The sequence below is a fragment of the Ranitomeya imitator genome, chromosome 6 (genome assembly GCF_032444005.1).
Source record: "Ranitomeya imitator isolate aRanImi1 chromosome 6, aRanImi1.pri, whole genome shotgun sequence".
Taxonomy (NCBI): Eukaryota; Metazoa; Chordata; class Amphibia; order Anura; family Dendrobatidae; genus Ranitomeya; species Ranitomeya imitator.
Window position 1 is genome coordinate 242,616,052 of NC_091287.1, and position 22,503 is coordinate 242,638,554.

General features: G+C 45.0%; 1 protein-coding gene across 1 annotated transcript in view; it reads left to right on the top strand.

Moving 5' to 3' along the window:
* LOC138642404 (NFX1-type zinc finger-containing protein 1-like) overlaps positions 1-22,503 on the top strand; it is a 418,979-nt gene that overhangs the window by 91,759 nt on the left and 304,717 nt on the right. The window contains exons 8-11 of the mRNA XM_069730530.1: positions 1,931-1,984; positions 8,394-8,447; positions 14,487-14,540; positions 16,218-16,271. Coding sequence (XP_069586631.1) covers positions 1,931-1,984; positions 8,394-8,447; positions 14,487-14,540; positions 16,218-16,271 — 216 coding nt within the window. The remainder of the gene's footprint in view (positions 1-1,930; positions 1,985-8,393; positions 8,448-14,486; positions 14,541-16,217; positions 16,272-22,503) is intronic.

Below are 22,503 nucleotides of genomic sequence, written 5' to 3' on the forward strand. Positions count from 1 at the left end.
TTCGCTAGGTACCTGCCAGGTTCCCACGCCTGACAGGTACCCCCCTGTGCCTTCTCCCTGCAACACCCCCTGCCACGGGATGTTGCCTGGTTCCAACCCAGTCAGCTTCTGACTAACTTCCTCCCCAGCCCCTAGTTTTACCAGTGTGATGAGTGGCCCAATAAATAAAGCCTTTTGCTCCCCCTAGTGGCCGGAGTGTGAAGTGTAATGTGTTCTGGTGATACCTGGTCAGGAGAACTCCTTAGTGCCATCGGACGTACCACTACTCGCCTTGGGGCCATACTGCAATGACCAGGTCTCTGGGGCACTTGCAGTCCCTGAAACTTGGCACACAGGTATTTAAAAGTCTCTCCTTTCGGTAGAGCATTCACAAACTTCTTCATCAGCCCAAGCTTAATGTGGAGAGGTGGCAGTAGAACTTTAGTGGGATCAAATAACGTTCCGCAACTATATTCATAAGTCCACGTTGCAAAGATGTTCTCGTTAGCCAACTTTTTTGGCTCCAGTGATAAGTCCTATCCCAGCTGTCCCTTTCACACAAAAAGCAGCGGTACTTTGTGTTTCTTCCCTGCTGCCCAAGGAGCAAAGAGAATACTTTCAGATCACCACATATTGACTATCCTTGATCCTAGTAGTTAGGTTTCTTGAGAATAAAGTCTAAATTCTCATAGAACTCCTTCAAGTGCACACAATGACCTAAGGGCATTCAAGCATACTAGCTTTCATTGTGCAGTAGCACAGCTTTCAGACTTTTTTTGACAATCAAGAGTCTCCACTCACTCACATTGTGCTCAATGTTAAATTTTTCCATCAGCCCAGGAGCGTCACTGCAATACACTAGAGCACAGTATTAGGACAAGTATGGAAGGAATTCCTTTTCTCTTCTTCGGTACCATCAACCATTTCTAACTAATCTAATGCCATGGAAATCATCCACCAAAGGTCAAGCACAGGGGTCAAATTATGATGCAAGAAAAAAGCCTCTACTATTGATTCAATGTTTGTGAGAAAACTGTATTTTTTCGATATTTTTGCTGAGTTCAGTGACTGAAAGTATATGAAAATCCCTTTTTTTCAAATTGTATCCTTGCAGACCTGTGTAATGAATCTCCTTTAAATATGGCCACACATTGGTAGTCCATTAATGTGATGCTGTGATCGCTATTGACCGCAGAATTTAAAGGGGTAGCAGTTAGGATCAAAACTTTCCCTGAAATTCTAGCCATTACAGCAGGAACATGGCTGTCTTGTCATATTTTCTTTGCATGTCTGGCATTCATATATATATATATATATATATATATATATATATATATATATATATATATATATATATAGGAGAAAAACTGGAGTAACCAATAAATAAGCAAGAAAGTACAAAATTTATTTAAAAAAATCAAAGAAAAACACATATAATAAAAGTGTCAATCAGGACAAGGACACGGAAGTACATACAGTAGTGAGGTGCACATGGGAGTTCAGAGGTAGTACATCTATCTGATTTACATTTGAATGCTTGTCCATGTGCTAGGTAAGTAGAGCCAAAAATAAGGCACAATAAATAAAGCCCAAATATTGTATAACAATGCGGGGATCCACAGAAGCAGCGGGAGCTCTATAGCAAGGTTTAAAGACAAAAGTAAGGCAAAAAAAAAAGGTCAGGGTAAATCAACATAGATCAAGCCCAGCAGGAGATCCACAGAGCAAAGGGACTGTATCATAAATTAAGGGCAAAACTTACCAGGCCCAGTGCACAACACTACTGAGATGGTAATGAGCCCCAATGTCAATGTCTGGCATTCAGTGGAATTTACAGCTCCCAAATGATGTTCATCTAAGTTTTTGTTTATTAAAGGGTTCAAATCAAAAGACTTTCAAAACAACATGTAAAAATTACAAAATCTTACAGTACAGGCTTTTTTCTCTGCAGCTGGTCAGAACACCCATCATCAAGGCCAAAGTGCGGGAGGAAGGGGGACGCACAGTGAGTATAGAGCTCCACTTTTTTCTATTGATAATGTGTGCAAACTGTAAAGCGCTGCATAACATGTTAGCGCTATATAAAAATAAAGATTATTATTATTATTATTGGCTGCAGGCTCCTTGCTTCCTGACAATATTGTAATTCTTTTTGTCTTAAAAATGTATCAACCATGTCTTCTTTAAAGGGAACCTGCCATCATGAATATGCAGAGCAATCTAAAGACAGCATGTTATGGAGCAGAAAACATTGATACTCTTTATAGTTTTGTGAATAAAGATGCAGTATATATAATGTGTGTTTTTAGGAATTTAAACTTCTGGTGTGGATCTTTCGGTCCAGTGAGCGGTCCTATCAGTGACTGACACCTATCTTTGTATACACGCGTGGCAGGCGCAGGCATAGGAGCCCCACACGGGACCCTGCGGAGACCGGGTGCAGCGGTGCGGCGTCCCCCCGGCCGGCGCAGGTACTAGGACAGCGGCAGTTGTTAGGGCAGCGCCGGAAACAAGGGCAGCACCGGAAGTCAGGCCTGCGGCTCTTAGGCAGGCCGCATCCAGGACCCGGGGAGCGGCGGTGAGGAGACTGGACGGCGTAATAAGCACCGCTGCACCGCATGCGACAGGTGGCACGCAGGGATCGGCGGCTGCCGGATACATGGGCACCAGAGCGGCGTGCCCCAGAAGCGCGGCTACAGCCCGGGGACAGTAAGCAGGAGCGCGGTCAGGAGGATTTCTGCGGGCACAGCAGTACAAAGGGCGTCCCGGAACCAAGATGTGGACGACGGGCTCCAGTTGGGCGGCGCGGCGGGCAGCGGCGCCTCGCTGCCTGGCAGATACAGAGGACGTGAGGCGGCCAGGGATACACAGTCTACAGCACAAGCACGGTCCAGATCCAGGTTGAGTTCCTTTGGACGGATCACAACAGACGCTCCGGTCCCCCCTGGTGACGTGGAGGCTAGGGGCGCGGGCCAGGAGCAGCGCTTTGGCGCTGAAGACTCCTTTTCTGACAACGATCCTGAGGTCGACAGGGAGCAACAGGATTCGGGACGTACGGCTGGCAGGGACACAGTACCTGTGCAGCTCGGTGAGTATCTATGTCTTGTTTGTTGCCCACGGGGGTTTTAGCAGCGGACGTGAGGGGTCATCAGGCGTTGAGTGGGAGGGCGACGGATTTAGGAGTTACCGGTGGTTCGGCCGAGCCCGGGTTACGAGATGTCTTGGTTAGCGTGTCCCAACTGTTAAGCAGATTGCAGAGCGGGGCCGGGAGGGAGACGGTGGCATCACCAATTGGGGCTTGGCTCCAGGGGGCTGGGGTTGCAGCGCAGCCGATACCGGAACAGGATAGATCGGTAGTGATTGAGCAGTCGCCGTCGTTGTTCCGTGTGTCCATATCCATGCAAACGGAAAAAGGTAAAGGGGACACTTAAAGTTAGATGATAGGGCAAAGGGTGAGGTGTATGTATGTTTTGAGGGGCTGTTGGGGGCCCATTTGAAGAAGGAGATTAAAGAAAAATTTGGCGCGACGATTATATGGAGATTTTTTTCCTTACTCCCATTAGAGAAGTTTAATCTGGATAAGGGAAAAAAGGATGACAGCAAGAAGGAGGATGAGAAAAAGAGGAGGTGGAGGCTTATCCCACAGACGTTTATTAATTGGTTGCAAGCGTTTGCAATTTTGGCGAGTGTAATAGGTGAGAAGTCTCCGGAAAATTGTTCCGGCTTATTCTGTTATCTTGACGCGATTGGGAGGCGCACCGTACTTATGGCGGGCAGGCCTGGTTATGTTATGATGAACAGTTTAGACAGAGGAAGGCTGTTGGGCCTGAGATACGGTGGGACCAAAAAGATATAGGACTTTGGTTAAAAGTGATGGCGCCGGTTAGGTACGGGCAGTCCTTTCACGGGAGCGGGGGCAGTGGCACACAACAAGCAGGCCACGGCAGTAGTGGTCAGGGGTCGCAGGGAGCGAAGGAAAAATCAGGAACGTGCTGGCAATTTAACGAGGGCCAGTGCAAATACGGAAATACATGTAAGTTCAAATATGTGTGCTCCCACTGTAATGGAAGTTCCCATGGGGCCTCAAAATGCTTTAAGAAAGTGAGAGGTAAGCCGGCAATGGGTGCCGGTCAAGGGGGAGACGCCGGTGAGACTTCAAAAGATGGCCCCCTTTCTAAGTAGGTACCCTGATCGTGTTAAGGCGGGAGTCATTAGTGAGGGTTTTGCGGAAGGTTTTCACATCCCCCCTCCTGATCATGCGGTTCCGTTTTCAGTTAAGAATTTGAAGTCTGCTGCGTTACATGCAGAAGTTGTTAATGAAAAGTTAAAAAAGGAGGTGGAGTTAGGGCGAATGGCTGGTTCATTTTCAAGTTTACCTGTTGAAGGGATGATCGTCTCACCGTTGGGGGTCGCCCCAAAAAAAGGAGCCGAATAAGTTTCGTCTAATTCACCATTTGTCGTACCCGAAGGGGTTGTCAGTTAATGATGGCATTTCGCAGGAGTTATGTTCAGTGGTCTATACGTCTTTTGATATGGCGGTGCAATGGGTGCACGGTTACAGTGCAGGAGCTCTGTTGGCAAAAACGGATGTGGAGTTGGCCTTTAGATTACTCCCGATTCACCCGGACAGTATTCCGTTGTTGGGTTGTTTTTGGGATGATGGTTATTATCTAGATAGGTGTTTACCGATGGTTTGTGCTATTTCATGTTCCTTGTTCGAGACGTTTAGCACCTTTCTGGAATGGGTGGTTAGGGAGGTAGCTGGTGTTCCGTCCGTCATTCATTACTTGGATGATTTTTTGTTCATAGGCCCTCCCGATTCCAATGTATGTAGCAATACTTTGGCTGCCATGGAATGGGTTGCGAAGCTTTTTGGTGTCCCTTTGGCTACAGAAAAAACTGAGGGCCCCTGCCCAGTTTTAAGTTTCCTGGGTATTCTGATAGACTCGGAAAAAATGGAGTGTCGGTTACCAGAAGAAAAATTGTTGTTGTTACAACAGGAGGTCAGTTGCATTGTCAGGCTAAAAAAGGTGACTTTGAAAGAGTTGGTCGCTTGAATTTTGCATGTAAAATTATGCCCATGGGACAAATTTTTTGCAGGAGGTTGTCCAGGGCGACGGCGGGGGTACGGGCACGGCATCATTTCATTCGATTGCGTCAAGAACACAGGGATGATTTGTTGGTGTGGCTGAATTTTTTGGTGCACTATAACGGTCGTTCTCTGATACAGCAGCAGTTGATGAACAATTTTGATTGCGAGATCTACACGGACGCAGCAGGCAGCGTCAGTTACGGGGCCTTTTGCGCAGGCCGATGGAGCGTTGGAACGTGGCCGTATGGTTGGCACGCTTCCGGCCTCACAACAAACCTCGTTTGTTGGAGTTGTTTCCCATTGTGGTGGCAGTTGTAATTTGGGGTGACGTGTTTGCAAATCGCAGAATTAAGTTCCATTGCGACAACATGAGCGTCGTGTCGGTGATCAACACGCTGTCAGCATCTTCGCCTCCCGTGATAAAGTTAGTGAGAGAGCTGGTCTTAAGATGTTTGGAGATTACTGCATGTATTTTTAAATTATATCTAACCGGATAATAATTATATATATGAAATCATAAATTACCCTTAAAAAACAGTTTATTCAATATAACTTTAAAAAGCCAACAACCAATGGCTCACCCAAAAACGAAAAACAAAACACCGTGAAAAAACTAGTGGGGGGAATAGTTCGCCCTAGTTACACGTCTATGCTGAATGGCTGCCTAACTGCGGGGGTAGGCACCCTAGGGGAAGCGTTATGGCACCCCCGCTCTGCGATGGCTGACCCTGGGTTCCCTAGATACGCCCTATTGAACCCACAGGGTCCCACTACCCGAACACAATAATTCTAAAGGTACCCCTCTCCTCTATACATAGATCGTGCCTGTCTCTAGGGAAACCTACACCCCACACTGTGTATCTTAAAAACAACAGGAGAACATGTGACTAAGGCGTCTTGGTAGCAGAACAATAGGTGTATTCCTAATCCTAAGAGATTACTGCATGGATTTCAGCGGTGCATGTACCTGGTGTGGAAAATTCGTTAGCAGATGCTTTATCTCGTTTACAGTGGGAGCGTTTCCGGGAGCTGGCGCCAGAAGCGGACGCAGCGGGAGTGGTATGCCCTTCGCACTTGTGGGAGATTCCTACGGAGGAGCGAGCCGGTTGATTCGGCCTCAGTTACGAGTCAGACTTGGGCGTCATATGAAGCAGCATGGAATATTTGGCGGAGTTCGGTGGCTCAGTGGGGTGCGTTTGGGTCTGAGGAAGACAAACTGTTAGCCGTTTTGTGTTTGGTTGGTAGGGCGGCAGATTCAGGCTGGTCTATCTCTAAGGTGAACAAATTTGTGGCCGGATTAGCGTTTGGTTTTAAGCTGGAGGGTTCGGTGGATGTGACAAAAATTTTTTTGATACGGCAAGCATTAAAAGGTTTTCGTAGGGGAAAAAAGAGTGTTGACGGGCGCTGGCCTATATCGTTTAATGTTCTGGAACGTTTAGGCGGAATATTGGATGGCATCTGCTGCTCTCACTTTGAGACGGTATTGTTTCGTTTGGCTTTTTCTTTGGCTTTTTTCGGGGCTTTACAGATAGGGGAGTTGGTGTCTCGTAGCAGAGTTAGTGTGGGCGGATTATTGGCCCAGGACATTGATTTTTGGACGGGTGGTATAGTTTTTTGGATCCGGCGTTCCAAGACGGATCAAGTTGGGGCAGAAAAAGGGTAGTTTTGGGCAGAGTTGCAGGGTCATTGATGTGCCCGGAACAGTGTTTGCAGGCTTATTGGAGCTTGTGGTCTGGTCGGGAGGGCCCATTGTTGTGCCATCAAGACGGGGTTTTCTTGTCCCGTTTTCAGTTTATTGCGATTCTTCAAAAAAGCTTGAGGGTTTTGGGTTTTCCGCGGGACGAATTTGGATCGCATTCATTTAGGATTGGGGCAGCGTCTGAGGCTGAGAGCCTTGGCTTGGAGCCTGAAATGATTAAGCATATCGGGAGCTGGAGCTCCGGCCATTATTTGTCTTATGTACGGCATTAATTGCGGTGGGCTTGGTAGGGTTATGGTCCTTGTTTAACGGTTACTGTTGTTATTATTATATTTCAGGTCGGGCCCATACCTTGCATGGATTTTTGGACATTCCTTTGTCTATTGGGGGGCGCTTCGAGGGAGGGAACGATTTAGGCTCCAAACCAGTCAGAGAATTGATAAGAGACATCCGATTTGATTTCCTCCGGTTGTGGAAGGAATTTCCGGGTGTGTTAACAGTCTGGTCGGATATTGTTCCCCGTAAAAAGTGGAGGTTAGCGCGATCTTTCAAGGGGATCAATAGGGCGAGGGTGAAATTGAATAGAGCGATAACAAAGTTTGTCTTCAGGAACGGGGGTATAAGTGTGCGGCATTTCGATTTGGAGGCGGGTGTTGGTAATTTTTGGAGGGAAGACGGGGTTCACTTGAATGAGATTGGAGTGGATCTATGGGCCCTGTCAATACACGAAAGATTGGAGAGAGCCGTGGTGGCGTTGGGGCACTCACAAGCCTGAGGTTTTCAGGGCTGTGGGTTTGTTGCGGGGGGTGGGGTTCTTGGAGTTGATGCGGATTAAGCGGGGAAGGAATTTTAAGGAAATTCCGGACAGTTAATTTGGTTGGTTGTTCTGGCATTTTGGTTACAGGCTCTGGACGGGGTTTTTACCCTGGGAGCTGGTGGTGGTTAATTTGTTCCCGGAACGGGAATTATGGTGCCCTCGAGCTGGTGGTATGGCTGAGGGTAATTTGAGGTGTTTTATTTATGTTTTTTGGTTTTGCCAAAATATTTAAGCCAGAATTTTTTCCCGGTGGGCTCCAAGAACCCTCCCCTCGAATTTTTGCATAAATGTATATTAATGCTTAAAGAAAATGTTTGTTATTGTTTGTTAATAAACTGGCCACTGTGGCCAAAATTATCCAAAAAGTCAATTTTGTGATTTGTTTTTATTTTAAGTCTGGTTTATTGGGGGTAAGCGGGGTGTTGTTTGAATTTTTTTGGGTAAGAAGGAGCCAAATTGGCCATACACGGTCAGGGGGACGCATGGTGAGTATAGCGCTCCACTTTTTCTATTTACTCCTTGGATCCTCACAACATTCTAATACTATAACTGAGCTTGTATATGTGTTAAAATGTATGAACCATGTCTTCTTTAAAGGCAACCTGTCACCATGAAAATGCAGAGCAATCTGCAGACACCATGTTATAGAGCAGTAGGAGCTGATTTGGTAGATGTATAGTTTTGTTAGAAATCATTTAATAATATGCTCTTGCGGGGATTATTGGTCCAGTGGGCAGTGGCTGCCAGCTACCTACTGTATGTATACAGACTTATACAAAGAAAAAGCAGTAGATTTTTCTCTGCAGGTGGCCAGAACAACCATCATCAAGGCGAAAGTGCAGGAGGAAGGGGGACACGTGGTGAGTACAGTGCTCTATTTTTTTTCATCGGCTGCGGGCCACTTGTCTCCTCACAGCATTGTTATACAATGACTGATCTTGTGTTTGTGTTAAAAATATACGTACAATGTCTTTTCTAATAAAATAGGTATGCAAAACTTGGGTTTATGAAAATTGTTTCAAATCCTATGACTGATTGTTATATTTTCTCACTTCCTGATTAAAAAAAAAACACTTCTAATTTTAACCATCAAGTCTAAATTTTGCACAAAACGCACGTGAAATTACATACAAGATACATGAACAAGAAAAATCGTTATTGTAGTCAAAAATATACACAATATTATACACAGTATACAAATTTATTCATTCTGGAATTTTATTGGGAATTCGTTATTGGGAATTCCTTTTCTCTTCAAAGCTTCTCTTGATACCTTTTCTCTTATAGAAGGCCTGTGGATCTTCTCTGCGAAGCATCCAGCAGTAGTCCCCATCATATTCACATTACATCTCCTTGATATACTGATGAAATCTTCCTCCTTGCTCTTTGCTAACTGTGCCAAGGTTTTCAGGAAAGTAGTCCAACCTGGAATGTAAAAAATATAACTCCAAATTCATCAGACAACCCAAGGCTTTGAAATGTTTCTGCATGTTCCCCATGATGGACTTAAATTTTGGATCTTTGCTGTTGCCTAGAAATTTCTTTACAGCTTCTTTAAAAGAATCCCAAGCTTTTTTCTCAACAGCTTTCATTTTTGTTTAGAACACATCGTCTTTCATAAGTTTCCGAATATCCGGACTCACCAAAATGCCTTCTTTCAGTTTTACTTTGGCCAGTCCCTGAAACTTGACACACAAGTATTTAAAAGTCTCTCCTTCATTCGGTAGAGCTTTCACAAACTTCTTCATCAGTGCAAACTTAATGTTGAGAGGTGGCAGGAAAACTTTAGTGGGATCAAGTAAAGTTTCGCAACTATGTGTTTGAGTCCAGGTTGCAAAGATGTTCTTGTTGGCCAACTTTTTTGGCTCCAGTGATGAGTCCTATCCCAGATGTCCCTTTCCCACAAAAAGCATGGGTACTTTGTGAATCTTCCTTGCTGCCCAAGGAGCAAAGAGAATACTTTCAGATCACCACATATTGACCATCCTTGATCCTAATAGTTAAGTTTCTTGATAATCAAGGTTAAATTCTCATTGATCTCCTTCAAGTGCACAGAATGTCAATGAAGCATACTAGCTGTCATTGTGCAGTAGCACAGCTTTCAGTCTTTTTTTATGAATCAAAAAAGAGTCTCCACTCGCTCACCTTGTGCTTTTCCATCAGCCCAGGAACATCACTGCAATACACTAGAGCACAGTATTGAGAAATATATGGGAGAAATTCCTTTTCTCTTCTTCTGTGCCATTACAAACCTTTTCCAACTAATTTATTGACACCAAAATCACCCACCAAAGGTCAAGCAAAGCTGTCAAATTATGGTGCAAGAAAAAAGCCTCTACTATGGAGTCAGTATTTATGAGAAAATTGTATTTTTTCAATATTTTTGCTGAGTTCAGTGATTAAAAATATATAAAAATCTTTTTTTTTCAACCAATTGTATCCTTGCAGACCTGTGTAATGAATCCCCTTTAACCCCTTAACGACCGCCGATACACCATTTAACGGCAGCAGTTAAGGGTACTTAAACCACAGCGCCGTGGAAAAAGTGAATAGCGTCCCCCAGAGTCTTATTTTCTCTGGGGTCTCGGTTGCCGAGGGTGGCCGAGACCCCAGAGGACATGATTCGGGTTTTTTTTTACCGACCCCGAGTTGCAATAAGCGGTAATTAACCGTTTACCTGCGATCGCAAAAAAAAAAAAACGTGATTTCCCTTTTAATTTCTCTGTCCTCCGATGTGATCACACATCAGAGGACAGAGAAATGGGGTCCCCGATAGCCCCCCAATACTCACCTGTCTCCCCCGGTGCTCCTCGTGGCTCCCGATGGGCGCCGCCATGTTAGGGTTGGGGCTAAATTTAGGGTTAGGGTTAGGGTTGGGGGTAAATTTAAGGTTAGGGTTGGGGCTAAATTTAGGGTTAGGGTAGGGGCTAAATTTAGGGTTAGGGTTGGGGCTAAATATAGGGTTAGGGTTGGGGCTAAATTTAGGGTTAGGCTGCTTTCACACTTGCGTCGGTACGGAGCCGTCGCAATGCGTCGGCCCAACATACCGACGCACGTTGTGAAAATTGTGCACAACGTGGGCAGCAGATGCAGTTTTTCAATGCATCCGCTGCCCAGTCTATGTCCTAGGGAGGAGGGGGCGGAGTTACGGCCACGCATGCGCGGTCGGAAATGGCGGACGCGACGTACAAAAAAAATTACATTGAACGTTTTTTGTGCCGACGGTCCGCCAAAACACAACTGATCCAGTGCACGACGAATGCGACATGTGGCCATCCGTCGCGATCCATCGGCAATACAACTCTATGGGCATAAACGCATCCTGCGGGCACATTTGCAGGATCCGTTTTTTGTCCAAAACGACGGATTGTGACGGATGCCAAACAACTCAAGTGTGAAAGTAGCCTTAGGGTTAGGGTTGGGGCTAAAGTTAGGGCTAGGGTTAGGGTTGCAGCTAAAGTTAGGGCTAGGGTTAGGGTTGGGGCTAAATTTAGGGTTAGGGCTAAAGTTGGGGCTAAAGTTAGGGCTAGGGTTACTGCTAAAGTTAGGGTTAGAGTTGGGATTAGGGTTAGGGTTTGGATTAGAGTTGGTATTAGGGTTAGGGTTGGCATTAGGGTTACGCTTGGGATTAGGGTTAGGTTTGGGATTAGGGTTAAGGTTAGGGTTGGGATTAGTGGTGTATTGGGATTAGGGTTAGGTTTGAGGTTAGAGTTGAGATTAGATTAGGGGTGTGTTGGATTTAGGGTTTTGATTAGGGTTATGGTTAGGGTTGACAGGGTTGTTTTGGGGTTATCGTTAGGGTTGTGATTAGGATTATGGATCGGGTTGGGATTAGGGTTAGGGGTGTGTTGGGGTTAGGGTTGGAGTTAGAATTGGGGAGTTTCCACTGTTTAGGTACATCAGGGGGTCTCCCAACACGACAGCCAATTTTGCGCTCAAAAAGTCAAATGGTGCTCCCTCCCTTCTGAGCTCTGCCGTGTGCCCAAACAGTGGGTTACCCACACATATGGGGCATCAGCGTATTCAGGATAAATTGGACAACAACTTTTGGGGTCCAATTTCTCCTATTACCCTTGTGAAAATAAAATCTTGGGGGCTACAATATCTTTTTTTGTGGAAAAAAAAATATTTTTTATTTTCACGACTCTGCATTATAAACTTCTGTGAAGCACTTGGGCATTCAAAGTTCTCACCACACATCTAGATAAGTTCCTTGGGGGGTCTAGTTTCCAAAATGGGGTCACTTGTGGGGGGTTTCTACTGTTTAGTTACATCAGGTGCTCTGCAAACGCAACATAACTCCCGCAGACCATTCTATCAAAGTCTGCATTCCAAAACGGCGCTCCTTCCTTCCGAGCTCTGCCGTGTGCCCAAACAGTGATTTACCCCCACATATGGGGTACCAGCGTACTCAAGACAAATTGGACAACAATGTTTGTGGTCCAATTTCTCTTGTTACCCTTGTGAAAATAAAAACTTTGGGACTAAAAAATCTTTTTTGTGGAAAATTTTTTTATTTTTATTTTCACGACTCTGCATTATAAACTTCTGTGAAGCACTTGAGCATTCAAAGTTCTCACCACACATCTAGAAAAGTTCCATGGGGGGTCTAGTTTCCAAAATTGGGTCACTTGTGGGGGGTTTCCAAACGCAACATGGCATCCGATCTCAATTCCAGCCAATTCTACATTGAAAAAGTAAAACGGCACTCCTTCTCTTCCAAGCTCTGCGGTGCGCCCAATCAGTGGTTTACCCCCACATATGGGGTATTGACGTACTCAGGAGAAATTGCAAAACAACTTTTGTGGTCTAATTTCTCCTGTTACCCTTGTGAAAATAAGAATTTGGGTGAAAAATCATTTTTGTGTAAACAAATGCAATTTTTTATTTTCACTGCTCCACGTTATAAACTTCTGTGAAGCACTTGGGGGCTCAAAGTGCTCACCACACATCTAGATAAGTTCCTTAAGGGGTATAGTTTCCAAAATGGTGTCACTTGTGGGGGGTTTCCATTGTTTAGGCACATCAGGAGCTCTCTAAATGTGACATGGCATCCAATCTCAATTCCAGCCAATTCTGCATTGAAAAAGTCAAACGGTGCTCCTTCACTTCCAAGCTCTGCGGTGCGCCGAAACAGTGTTTTACCCTCACATATGTGGTATCGGCGTATTCAGGAGAAATTGCACAACAAAATTTATGGTTTAATTTCTGTTTTTACACTTGAGAAAATAAAAAAAAATCGTTCTGAAGTAAAATGTTTGCAAAAAAATAATAAACTTCTTGAATGTGGTTTTGAGAACCTTGAGGGGTGCAGTTTTTAGAATGATGTCACACTTGGTTATTTTCTATCATATAGACCCCCTCAAAATGACTTCAAATGTGATGTGGTCCCTAAAGAAATGGTGTTGTAAAAATGAGAAATTGCTGGTCAACTTTTAACCCTTATAACTCCCTAACAAAAAAAAAAAATTTGTTTCCAAAATTGTGCTGATGTAAAGTAGACATGTGGGAAATGTTATTTATTAACTATTTTTCATGACATATCTCTCTGATTTAAGGGCATAAAAATACAACGTTTGAAAATTGCTACATTTTAAAATTTTTTGCCATATTTCCATTTTTTTCATAAATAATCACAAGTAATATCGAAGAAATGTTACCACTATCATGAAGTACAATATGTCCCGAAAAAACATTCTCAGCATCAGCGGGATCCGTTAAAGTGTTTCAGAGTTATAACCTCATAAAGTGACAGTGTTTGTTTCAGAATTGTAAAAATTGGCTCGGTCATTAAGTACCAAATTGGCTCTGTCACTAAGGGGGTAAATATGGCCACACATTGGTAGCCTATTAATGTGATGCTATAATCACTATTGAAAACACAAAAAGAGCACAGCGAGGTCAAAAATACTCTGTTGTAAAGAAGTCACTGTAAATAAGCAAGTGCTAGTCAAAAAATGACAAAAATGCAGGGTATTTAGTTAATACTTTTTTTGCAAAAAAATGTATATTAAGCTGCTCCACCAATCGTCAAGGTATACACATAATAGAGGAGTCCTATCTAATGTAATTATCTAATCTAATTATCTAATTCCCTATCTGATGTATTTAAAAACCTGATCATCTGTATAGTACCTGTATAAGCAGGGTTCAGAGAGAAAATATCCATGTGGACATGCTGGATGGAACAGCTTCAGGGCAAATGGCCCACAGAGGAGTGGTGGACTCCCCAGTCTTGTAGAAACAAGAGAACAATTATAGAACCAAAAACACATGGGCTACTTGCACAGTGATCAAGTCTGTAGAAACCTGTTCACACCACCAAGAAACTTGAAGACACAAAAAGAGCACAGCGAGGTCAAAAATACTCTGTTGTAAAGAAGTCACAGTAAATAAGCAAGTGCTAGTCAAAAAATGAAAAAAATACAAGGTATTTAGTTAATACGTTTTTTTGCAAAAAAAGTATATTAAGCTGCTCCACCAATCGTCAAGGTATACCCATAATAGAGCAGTCCTATCTAATGTATATAATCCCTATCTGATGTATTTAAAAACCTGATCATCTGTATAGTACCTGTATAAGCAGGGTTCAGAGAGAAAATATCCATGTGGACATGCTGGATTGAACAGCTTCATTGCAAATGGCCCACGGAGTCACTATTGATTGCAGAATCTAAAGGGGTAAAAGTTAGGATTAAAACTTGCCCTGAAATTCTAGCCATTACAGAAGGAACATGGCTGTCTGTCATATTTTCTGTGCATGTGTGGCATTCAGTGGAATTTACACCTCCAAAATGATGTGCATGCATGTTTTTCTTCACTAAAAGTTTAAAAGCAAAAGACTTTTAAAAACGTTTAAAAATGTAAAAATCTTATAGTACAGACTTTTTTCTCTGCAGGTGGTCAGAACACCCATCATCAAGGCCAAAGTGCAAGAGGAAGGGGAACACACAGTGAGTATAGAGCTCCACTTTTTCTATTAGCTGCAGGCTCCTTGCAATATTGTAATTCTTTTGCTGTAAAAACATGTGAACCATGTCTTCTTTAACCCCTTAAGGACCAGGGGTATTTCTGTTTTTGCATTTCCAATTTTTGCTCCCCTTCTTGCCATGGCCATAACTTTTATATTTTTCCATCAATATGGCCATGTGAGGGCTTGTTTTTTGTGGGACGAGTTGTACTTTTGAATGGCACCATTGGCTTTACCATACAATGTACTGGAAAATAGGGAAAAAATTCCAAATGTGGTGAAATTGCAAACAAAAAAAGGAATTCATTAATTGTTTTCTGGATTTTTTTTACAGTGTTCACTAAATGCCAAAACTGACCTGCCATTATGATTCTCCAGGTCATTACGAGTTCACATAAACCAAACATGTCTAGGTTCTTTTTTATTTAAGCAATGAAAAAAAATTCCAAAATTTGTAAAATAAAAAAAAAGTTGCCATTTTGCGAGACCCATAGAGTCTCCAGTTTCAGTATCTGGGGCCGGGTGAGGGCTTATTTTTGTGTGCCGATCTGAAATTTTTATTGATACCATTTTGGTGTATATACAATCTTTTGATCGCCTGCTACATACAGGCAATGATCAGATCACCTGCATGTAGCAGAATACCTCACTTGCTATGAGCTCCGACCACTGGCCGGTGCTCATAGCAATCTGGCTGTGACAACCACAGGGGTCTCCTGCTGACCCCAGGTTGTCATGCTAACCCATCGGCAACCTGCGGTCATGTGACACAGGCACTGATGGAAGGAAGTAATGACGCGCTTCCTGTGCGTGCATGTTAAATGCCGCTGTCAGAGTTAGGGGCACATATCAGCTGATCCGATCATCTGCCATGTGCCAGAAAAGGTGAGGGTTCATTGCCGGAGCCCGCACCAAATGAGGGAAGGTGTCCAATAATCGACTCTGCCTGTCATTGGACATTAAAGGGAACCTACCATCATGAAAATGCAGAGCAATCTAAAGACAGCATGTTATAGAGCAGGAAACATTGAAACTGTTTATAGTTTTGTGAATAAAGATTCAGTATATATAATGTGTGTTTTAGGAATTTAAACCTCTGGCGTGGATCTTTTGGTCCAGTGGGCGGTCCTATCAGTGACTGACAACTATCTTTGTATACGCATTTATGCGACGAAAGCTTTCAGTCACTGATAGGACCGCCCACTGGATGAGAGAGAGCAAAGCATTAAATGATGAAAGCACAAGTTATGCTGAGTCTTTTTTTCACAAAATTATGTATCAGTCTACTCAGCTCCCCCTGCTGTATAGCATGGTGCCCGTAGATTGGATGACGTTTTTATTGGGACAGGTTCCCTTTAATGATGAATGTTTTTAAAATATTAGTACCTACTGGAAGTTAATTTTTGCGATGCTATGGTCGCTACCGACCATAGAATCTAAGAGGGTACCAGCGAGGATTAAAGGTTTCCCTGAAATTCTAGCCATTGCAACAGGAGCCTGGCTGTCACTCACTTTTGTCGATCAATTTGAATGCAACTGAATTTGCACCTCACAAATGTTCATGTATTTCATATGGCACTAAATGGTTAAAGTCAAAAGATTTTTTAAACCATGTAAAAAATACTACAAAATCTTACAGTACAGACTTTATTCTCTGCAGGTGGTCAGAACACCCATCATCAAGGCCAAAGTGCAGGAGGAAGGGGGACGCATGGTGAGTATAGCGCTCCACTTTTTCTATTTACTCCTTGGATCCTCACAACATTTTAATACTAGAATTGAACTTGTATATGTGTTAAAATTAATGAACTATGTCTTGTGTAAAGGGAAACTGTCACCATGAAAATGGAGTGCAATATGAAGGCGCCATGTTAGAGAGCAGGGGGAGCTGAGTCGATTGATATATAATTTTGTGAGAAAGTATTCAGTATACATTATGTTTTCATAATTTAATCCTCTGCTCTGTCTGGTTTTCAATCCAGGTGGCGGTCTTATCAGTGACTGACAGCTACCTCTGTATGCACACTTAAGGTACCGTTACACTAAACGACTTACCAACGATCACGACCAGCGATACGACCTGGCCGTGATCGTTGGTAAGTCGTTGTGTGGTTGCTGGGGAGCTGTCACACAGACCGCTCTCTCCAGCGACCAACGATCAGGGGAAAGACTTCGGCATCGTTGAAACTGTCTTCAACGATGCCGAAGTCCCCGGGTAACCAGGGTAAACATCGGGTTACTAAGTGCAGGGCCGCGCTTAGTAATCCAATATTTATCCTGGTTACCATTGTAAAAGTAAAAAAAAAAAAAAAACAGTACATACTCACATTCTCATGTCTGTCACGTCCCCCGCCGTCAGCTTCCCGCACTGACTGTGTCTCAGAGCCAGCTGTAAAGCAGAGCACAGTGGTGACATCACCGCTGTGCTCTGCTTTACGGCCGGCTCTGACAGTCAGTGCAGGGAAGCTGACGGCGGGGGACGTGACAGACTTCGGAATGTGAGTATGTACTGTTTTTTTTAACTTTTACAATGGTAACCAGGGTAAATATCGGGTTACTAAGCGCGGCCCTACGCTTAGTAACCCGATATTTACCCTGGTTACAAGTGAACCTATCGCTGGATCGGCGTCACACGCCGATCCAGCGATGACAGCGGATGATCAGCGACCAAAAAAAGGTCCTGATCATTCCCCAGCGACCAATGATCTCCCAGCAGGGGCCTGATCGTTGGTCGCTGTCACACATAATGAGATCGCTAGCGGGATCGTTGCTACGTCACAAAAAGCGTGACGTTGCAACGATATCGTTAACAAAATCCTTATGTGTGAAGCTACCTTTATACAATGAAAGCGGTCAGTCACTGATAGGACTGCCCACTGGACCGAGAATCCCAGATTTAAAGGGACTCTGTCACCTGAATTTGGAGGGAACAATCTTCAGTCATAGGGGCGGGGTTTTCGGGTGTTTGATTCACCCTTTCCTTACCCGCTGGCTGCATGCTGGCTGCAATATTGGATTGAAGTTCATTCTCTGTCCTCTGTAGTACACGCCTGCGCAAGGCAATCTTGCCTTGCGCAGGCATGTACTATGGAGGACAGAGAATGAACTTCAATCCAATATTGCAGCCAGCGGGTAAGGAATGGGTGAATCAAACACCCGAAAACCCTGCCTCCATGGCTGAAGATTGTTCCCTTCAAATTCAGGTGACAGAGTCCCTTTAACAGAGGATTATGTGATGAAAACATGTTGTATAATGAATCTTTTCTCACAAAACAATATCACATTCTTCTCAGCTCACCCTACTCTATAGCTTAGTCTCTGCAGGTTGGACTGCATTCTCATGAGGACAGATTCCCTTTAGGCCGGCGTCACACCTAGCGTAGGAAAATACGGTCCCTTTTTACGCCCTAGATACACCAAAAAGTTCCAGAACGGTGATCCGTATTCAACACGAGGATGCAATTTTTTCTCCAAAAATTATCCGTGTGTCATCCGTATGGCATCCGTATGGCGAGATTTTCTCGTTGGCTTGCAAAATGGACATAGAATGAATCTATGGGCTCAAATATTTGTGATAACATATATACAGTCTATATACTGTATATATATGTATATGTACATATATATATGTCAGTGAGACACATATATATACTGTATATATATATATATATATATATATACACTGTATATGTTTATATTTCATACAGAGCTAGATAGCTTAAAAGCTGGTAATTCAATTGCCGATTTTGCTATCTCCTTATCAAACCCGACAGGATATGAGACATGGTTTACATACAGTAAACCATTTCATATCCCTTTTTTTTTTTTTTTTTTTACATATTCTTCACTAATAATGTTCCAAGTGTATGTGTGCAAAATTTGGGAGCTGTAGGTGTTAAAATAAAGGGTTAAATCACGGGAAAAACTGACGTGGGCTCCCGCGCAATTTTCTCTGCCAGAGTGGGAATGCCAGTGACTGAGGGCAGATATTAATAGCCTAGAGAGGGGCCATGGATATTCCTCTCCCTCCCCCCCCGGCTAAAAGCATCTGCCCCCAGCCACCCTAGAAAAGGCACATCTGTAAGATGCGCCTATTCTGGCACTTAGCCTCTCTCTCTTTCCAATCCCGAGTAGCGTTGGGATATGGGGTAGTAACAGAGGCGTAGCTAGAGCTTTTGCCGCCCGGGGCTGTTCCCGAGTTTGGCGCCCCCCCCCCCCCCCCCCATCCCCCCATCCCCCCATCCCCCCCCCCCCTCCAGCTCAATACACACAAAGGTTACCAAAAATGGTTTTCCTGTTTTGTAGAACTTAAACTGGGCCTAATGGTGTCACCCCCACATGCCACACCTGTGACTTAATACCACCACACCATGACCAGGCCACATAGTGACCGAATAATACTACATACAAGGGACAAATACCACCGCACCATTTCCAGACCACATATTACCACCACATAGTGACTGAATACTACAATACTGATCAGTAATTAAAAAAAAAACCACAATACTATCACCATAAGTGCCAGTATTCACAGGAGATCTGTACTTAGTATGCAGTGTCTGTGTAGAGGTAATACAGAGATCACTGGTGACATTATACACAGGACCTCTATATAGTATACAGTGTATAGTGTCAGTGTATAGGTAACACTGACTCACCAGTGACGTCTCTAGGTGAAGTCCTTCATCTTTTATCCAGCACAGACCGCCATCATTCCTTCCAGCCAGGACTCGTTTCTGCAGGAAATAACACAGTTATCTCGAGCTCCGCTTGCAGAACACATTACTTAATTTTTCACAACTTCTACATTACACCACATGAAGAAAAAAAGGTGATATAGTGTCACTCTGCACAGTAACAGGACCGCCCCCCCATTTAAAACAGTATACTCAAAAAATAAAATAAATACATCACTGCAGTAACAATATCCCTTAATTATCCCCTATGGTAATAATATTCCCCACCCTGGCCCCGTTTATCTCATTCCTGGCTCCAGCCATATGTTGTCGTATCCTGCCCTCATGAGTATCCATTCTACCCCATATGATCTCCCCATCCTGCCCCACCAGCCTCCATCGTATCCGTCCTGCCCCATGATCCAATCCTGCCCCGTGTCTCCAATCATGCCCCGTATCTACATTCTGCCCATGCCTCAAGTCCTGCCCCCAGTGTGTCCAGCATATTACCCCCATGTTGTCCAGCAATCTGCCCCAGTGTGTCCAACATATTACCCCCATGTTGTCCAGCAATCTGCCCCAGTGTGTCCAGCATATTACCCCCAGTGTGTCCAGCAATCTGCCCCAGTATGTCCAGCATATTACCCCCAGTGTGTCCAGCAATCTGCCCTCAGTGTGTCCAGCAATCTGCCCCAGTGTCCAGCCTTTCCCCAGTGTGTCCAGCAGTCTGCCCCAGTGTGTCCAGCATATTACCCCCAGTGTCCAGCATTGCCCCAGTGTGTCCAGTATATTACCCCCAGTGTGTCCAGCAATCTGCCCCAGTGTCCAGCATTGCCCCAGTGTGTCCAGAAGTCTGCCCCAGGGTCTCCAGCATTGCCTCAATGTGTCCAGAAATCTGCCCCAGGGTCTCCAGTATTGCCCCAGTGTGTCCAGCAATCTGCCCCAGGGTCTCCAGTATTGCCCCAGTGTGTCCAGCATTCTGCCCCATAGTCTCCTGTACTGCCCCAGTGTGTCCAGCATTCTGCCCCATGGTCTCCAGTATTGCCCCAGTGTGTCCAGCAATCTGCCCCATGGTCTCCTGTATTGCCCCAGTGTGTCCAGCATTCTGCCCCATGGTCTCCAGTATTGCCCCGGTGTGTCCAGCAATCTGCCCCATGGTCTCCAGTATTGCCCCAGTATGTCCAGAAGTCTGCCCCAGGGTCTCCAGCATTGCCTCAATGTGTCCTGAGATCTGCCCCATGGTCTCCAGTATTCAGAGTGTCCAGCATTCTGCCCCATGGTCTCCAGTATTGCCCCAGTGTGTCCAGCATTCTGCCCCATAGTCTCCAGTATTGCCCCAGTGTGTCCAGCATTCTGCCCCATGGTCTCCAGTATTGCCCCAGTGTGTCCAGCATTCTGCCCCATGGTCTCCAGTATTGCCCCAGTGTGTCCAGCATTCTGCCCCATGGTCTCCAGTATTGCCCCAGTGTGTCCAGCATTCTGCCCCATGGTCTCCAGTATTGCCCCAGTGTGTCCAGCAATCTGCCCCATAGTCTCCTGTATTGCCCCAGTGTGTCCAGCAATCTGCCCCAGGGTCTCCAGTATTGCCCCAGTGTGTCCAGCAATCTGCCCCATAGTCTCCTGTATTGCCCCAGTGTGTCCAGCAATCTGCCCCATGGTCTCCAGTATTGCCCCAGTGTGTCCAGCATTCTGCCCCATGGTCTCCAGTATTGCCCCAGTGTGTCCAGCAATCTGCCCCATGGTCTCCTGTATTGCCCCAGTGTGTCCAGCAATCTGCCCCATGGTCTCCAGTATTGCCCCAGTGTGTCCAGCAATCTGCCCCATAGTCTCCTGTATTGCCCCAGTGTGTCCAGCAATCTGCCCCATGGTCTCCTGTATTGCCCCAGTGTGTCCAGCAATCTGCCCCACGGTCTCCAGTATTGCCCCAGTGTGTCCAGCAATCTGCCCCATGGTCTCCTGTATTGCCCCAGTGTGTCCAGCATTCTGCCCCATGGTCTCCAGCATTGCCCCAGCCCCAGACAGTCAGAAATAAAGAAAAAAAAAAAAAAGTAAAATCCTCACCTCTCCCGTTCCCAGCGCAGGTCCGGTGCAGTCAGCGTCTCTCCGGCTCTGCGACGCTCAGGACAGAGAGGCAGAGCGGCGCGCACAGTAGTGACGTCATCGCGCCCTCTGCTCTGAGACGTCGCAGAGTCAGAGGAGGCTGCAGCTGCCGGCGCCGCAGGAACCAGGAGAGGTGAGTATAGAGCGGGGGGCGGGGGCGGGGGCGGGGGCGGGGGCGGGACCCGGGGGTGGGGGGAGCTGGCCCTGGTCGTGGCGGCGGACGGCGCCGCCCGAAGATTTAAAGGGGCGTCTTTTTTTTTTTTTTTTTTTTTTTATCTTCTTCTGCAGCGCCGGCCGCCCCCAGCATTGTGCCGCCCGGGGCGGACCGCCCCCCCCCCGCACCCCCTTTCCTACGCCACTGGGTAGTAAGGGGTTATTGTCACCTTGCTAATGTAAGGAGACATTAAGCCTGGTTTATAATGGAGAGGTGTCAATAAAACACCTATTTATTATTAATCCAATATTAATAAAGGGTTCAAAAAACACACACACATTAAGAAAAAAGTATTTTAATGAAATAAAGACACATGGTGTTGTATACGCTTTATTATACACTCAATCCAAATGACAACCATTGTCTTCTGAAAAAAAGGTAAGACACAAACAGCAATATCCCATACCTCTCCGCCGGTACAGTCATGTCCATGATGTAAATCCATCAGAAGTGGTTAAATAATTTTACAACCAGAAGCTAATGCAGCTGTCGCCCCTGGCTGTAAAAACTGGGGAATGAATGGAATGCAAGGGAATGTACCTACCTAGACTTGCGGTGCTGCACCCCCTGCTGGCATAACCTCATATGAACTCGAGCGTGAGAAAACATTCTCAAAAATTCCCACGCTCGAGTTCATATGAGGTTTTTTTTAACCCTTTATTAATATTGGATTAATAATGGATAGGTGTTTTATTGACACCTGTCCATATTAACCAGGCTTAATGTCACCTTACATTAGCAAGGTGACATTAACCCTTTATTACCCCATATCCCACCGCTACTCGGGAGTGGGAAGAGAGAGGCTAAGTGCCAAAATAGGCGCATCTTACAGATGTGCCTTTTCTGGGGTGGCTGGGAGCAGATATTTTTAGCCAGGGGAGCCAATATCCATGGTCCCTCTCTAGGCTATTAATATCTGCCCTCCGTCACTGGCTTTCCCACTCTGGCAGACA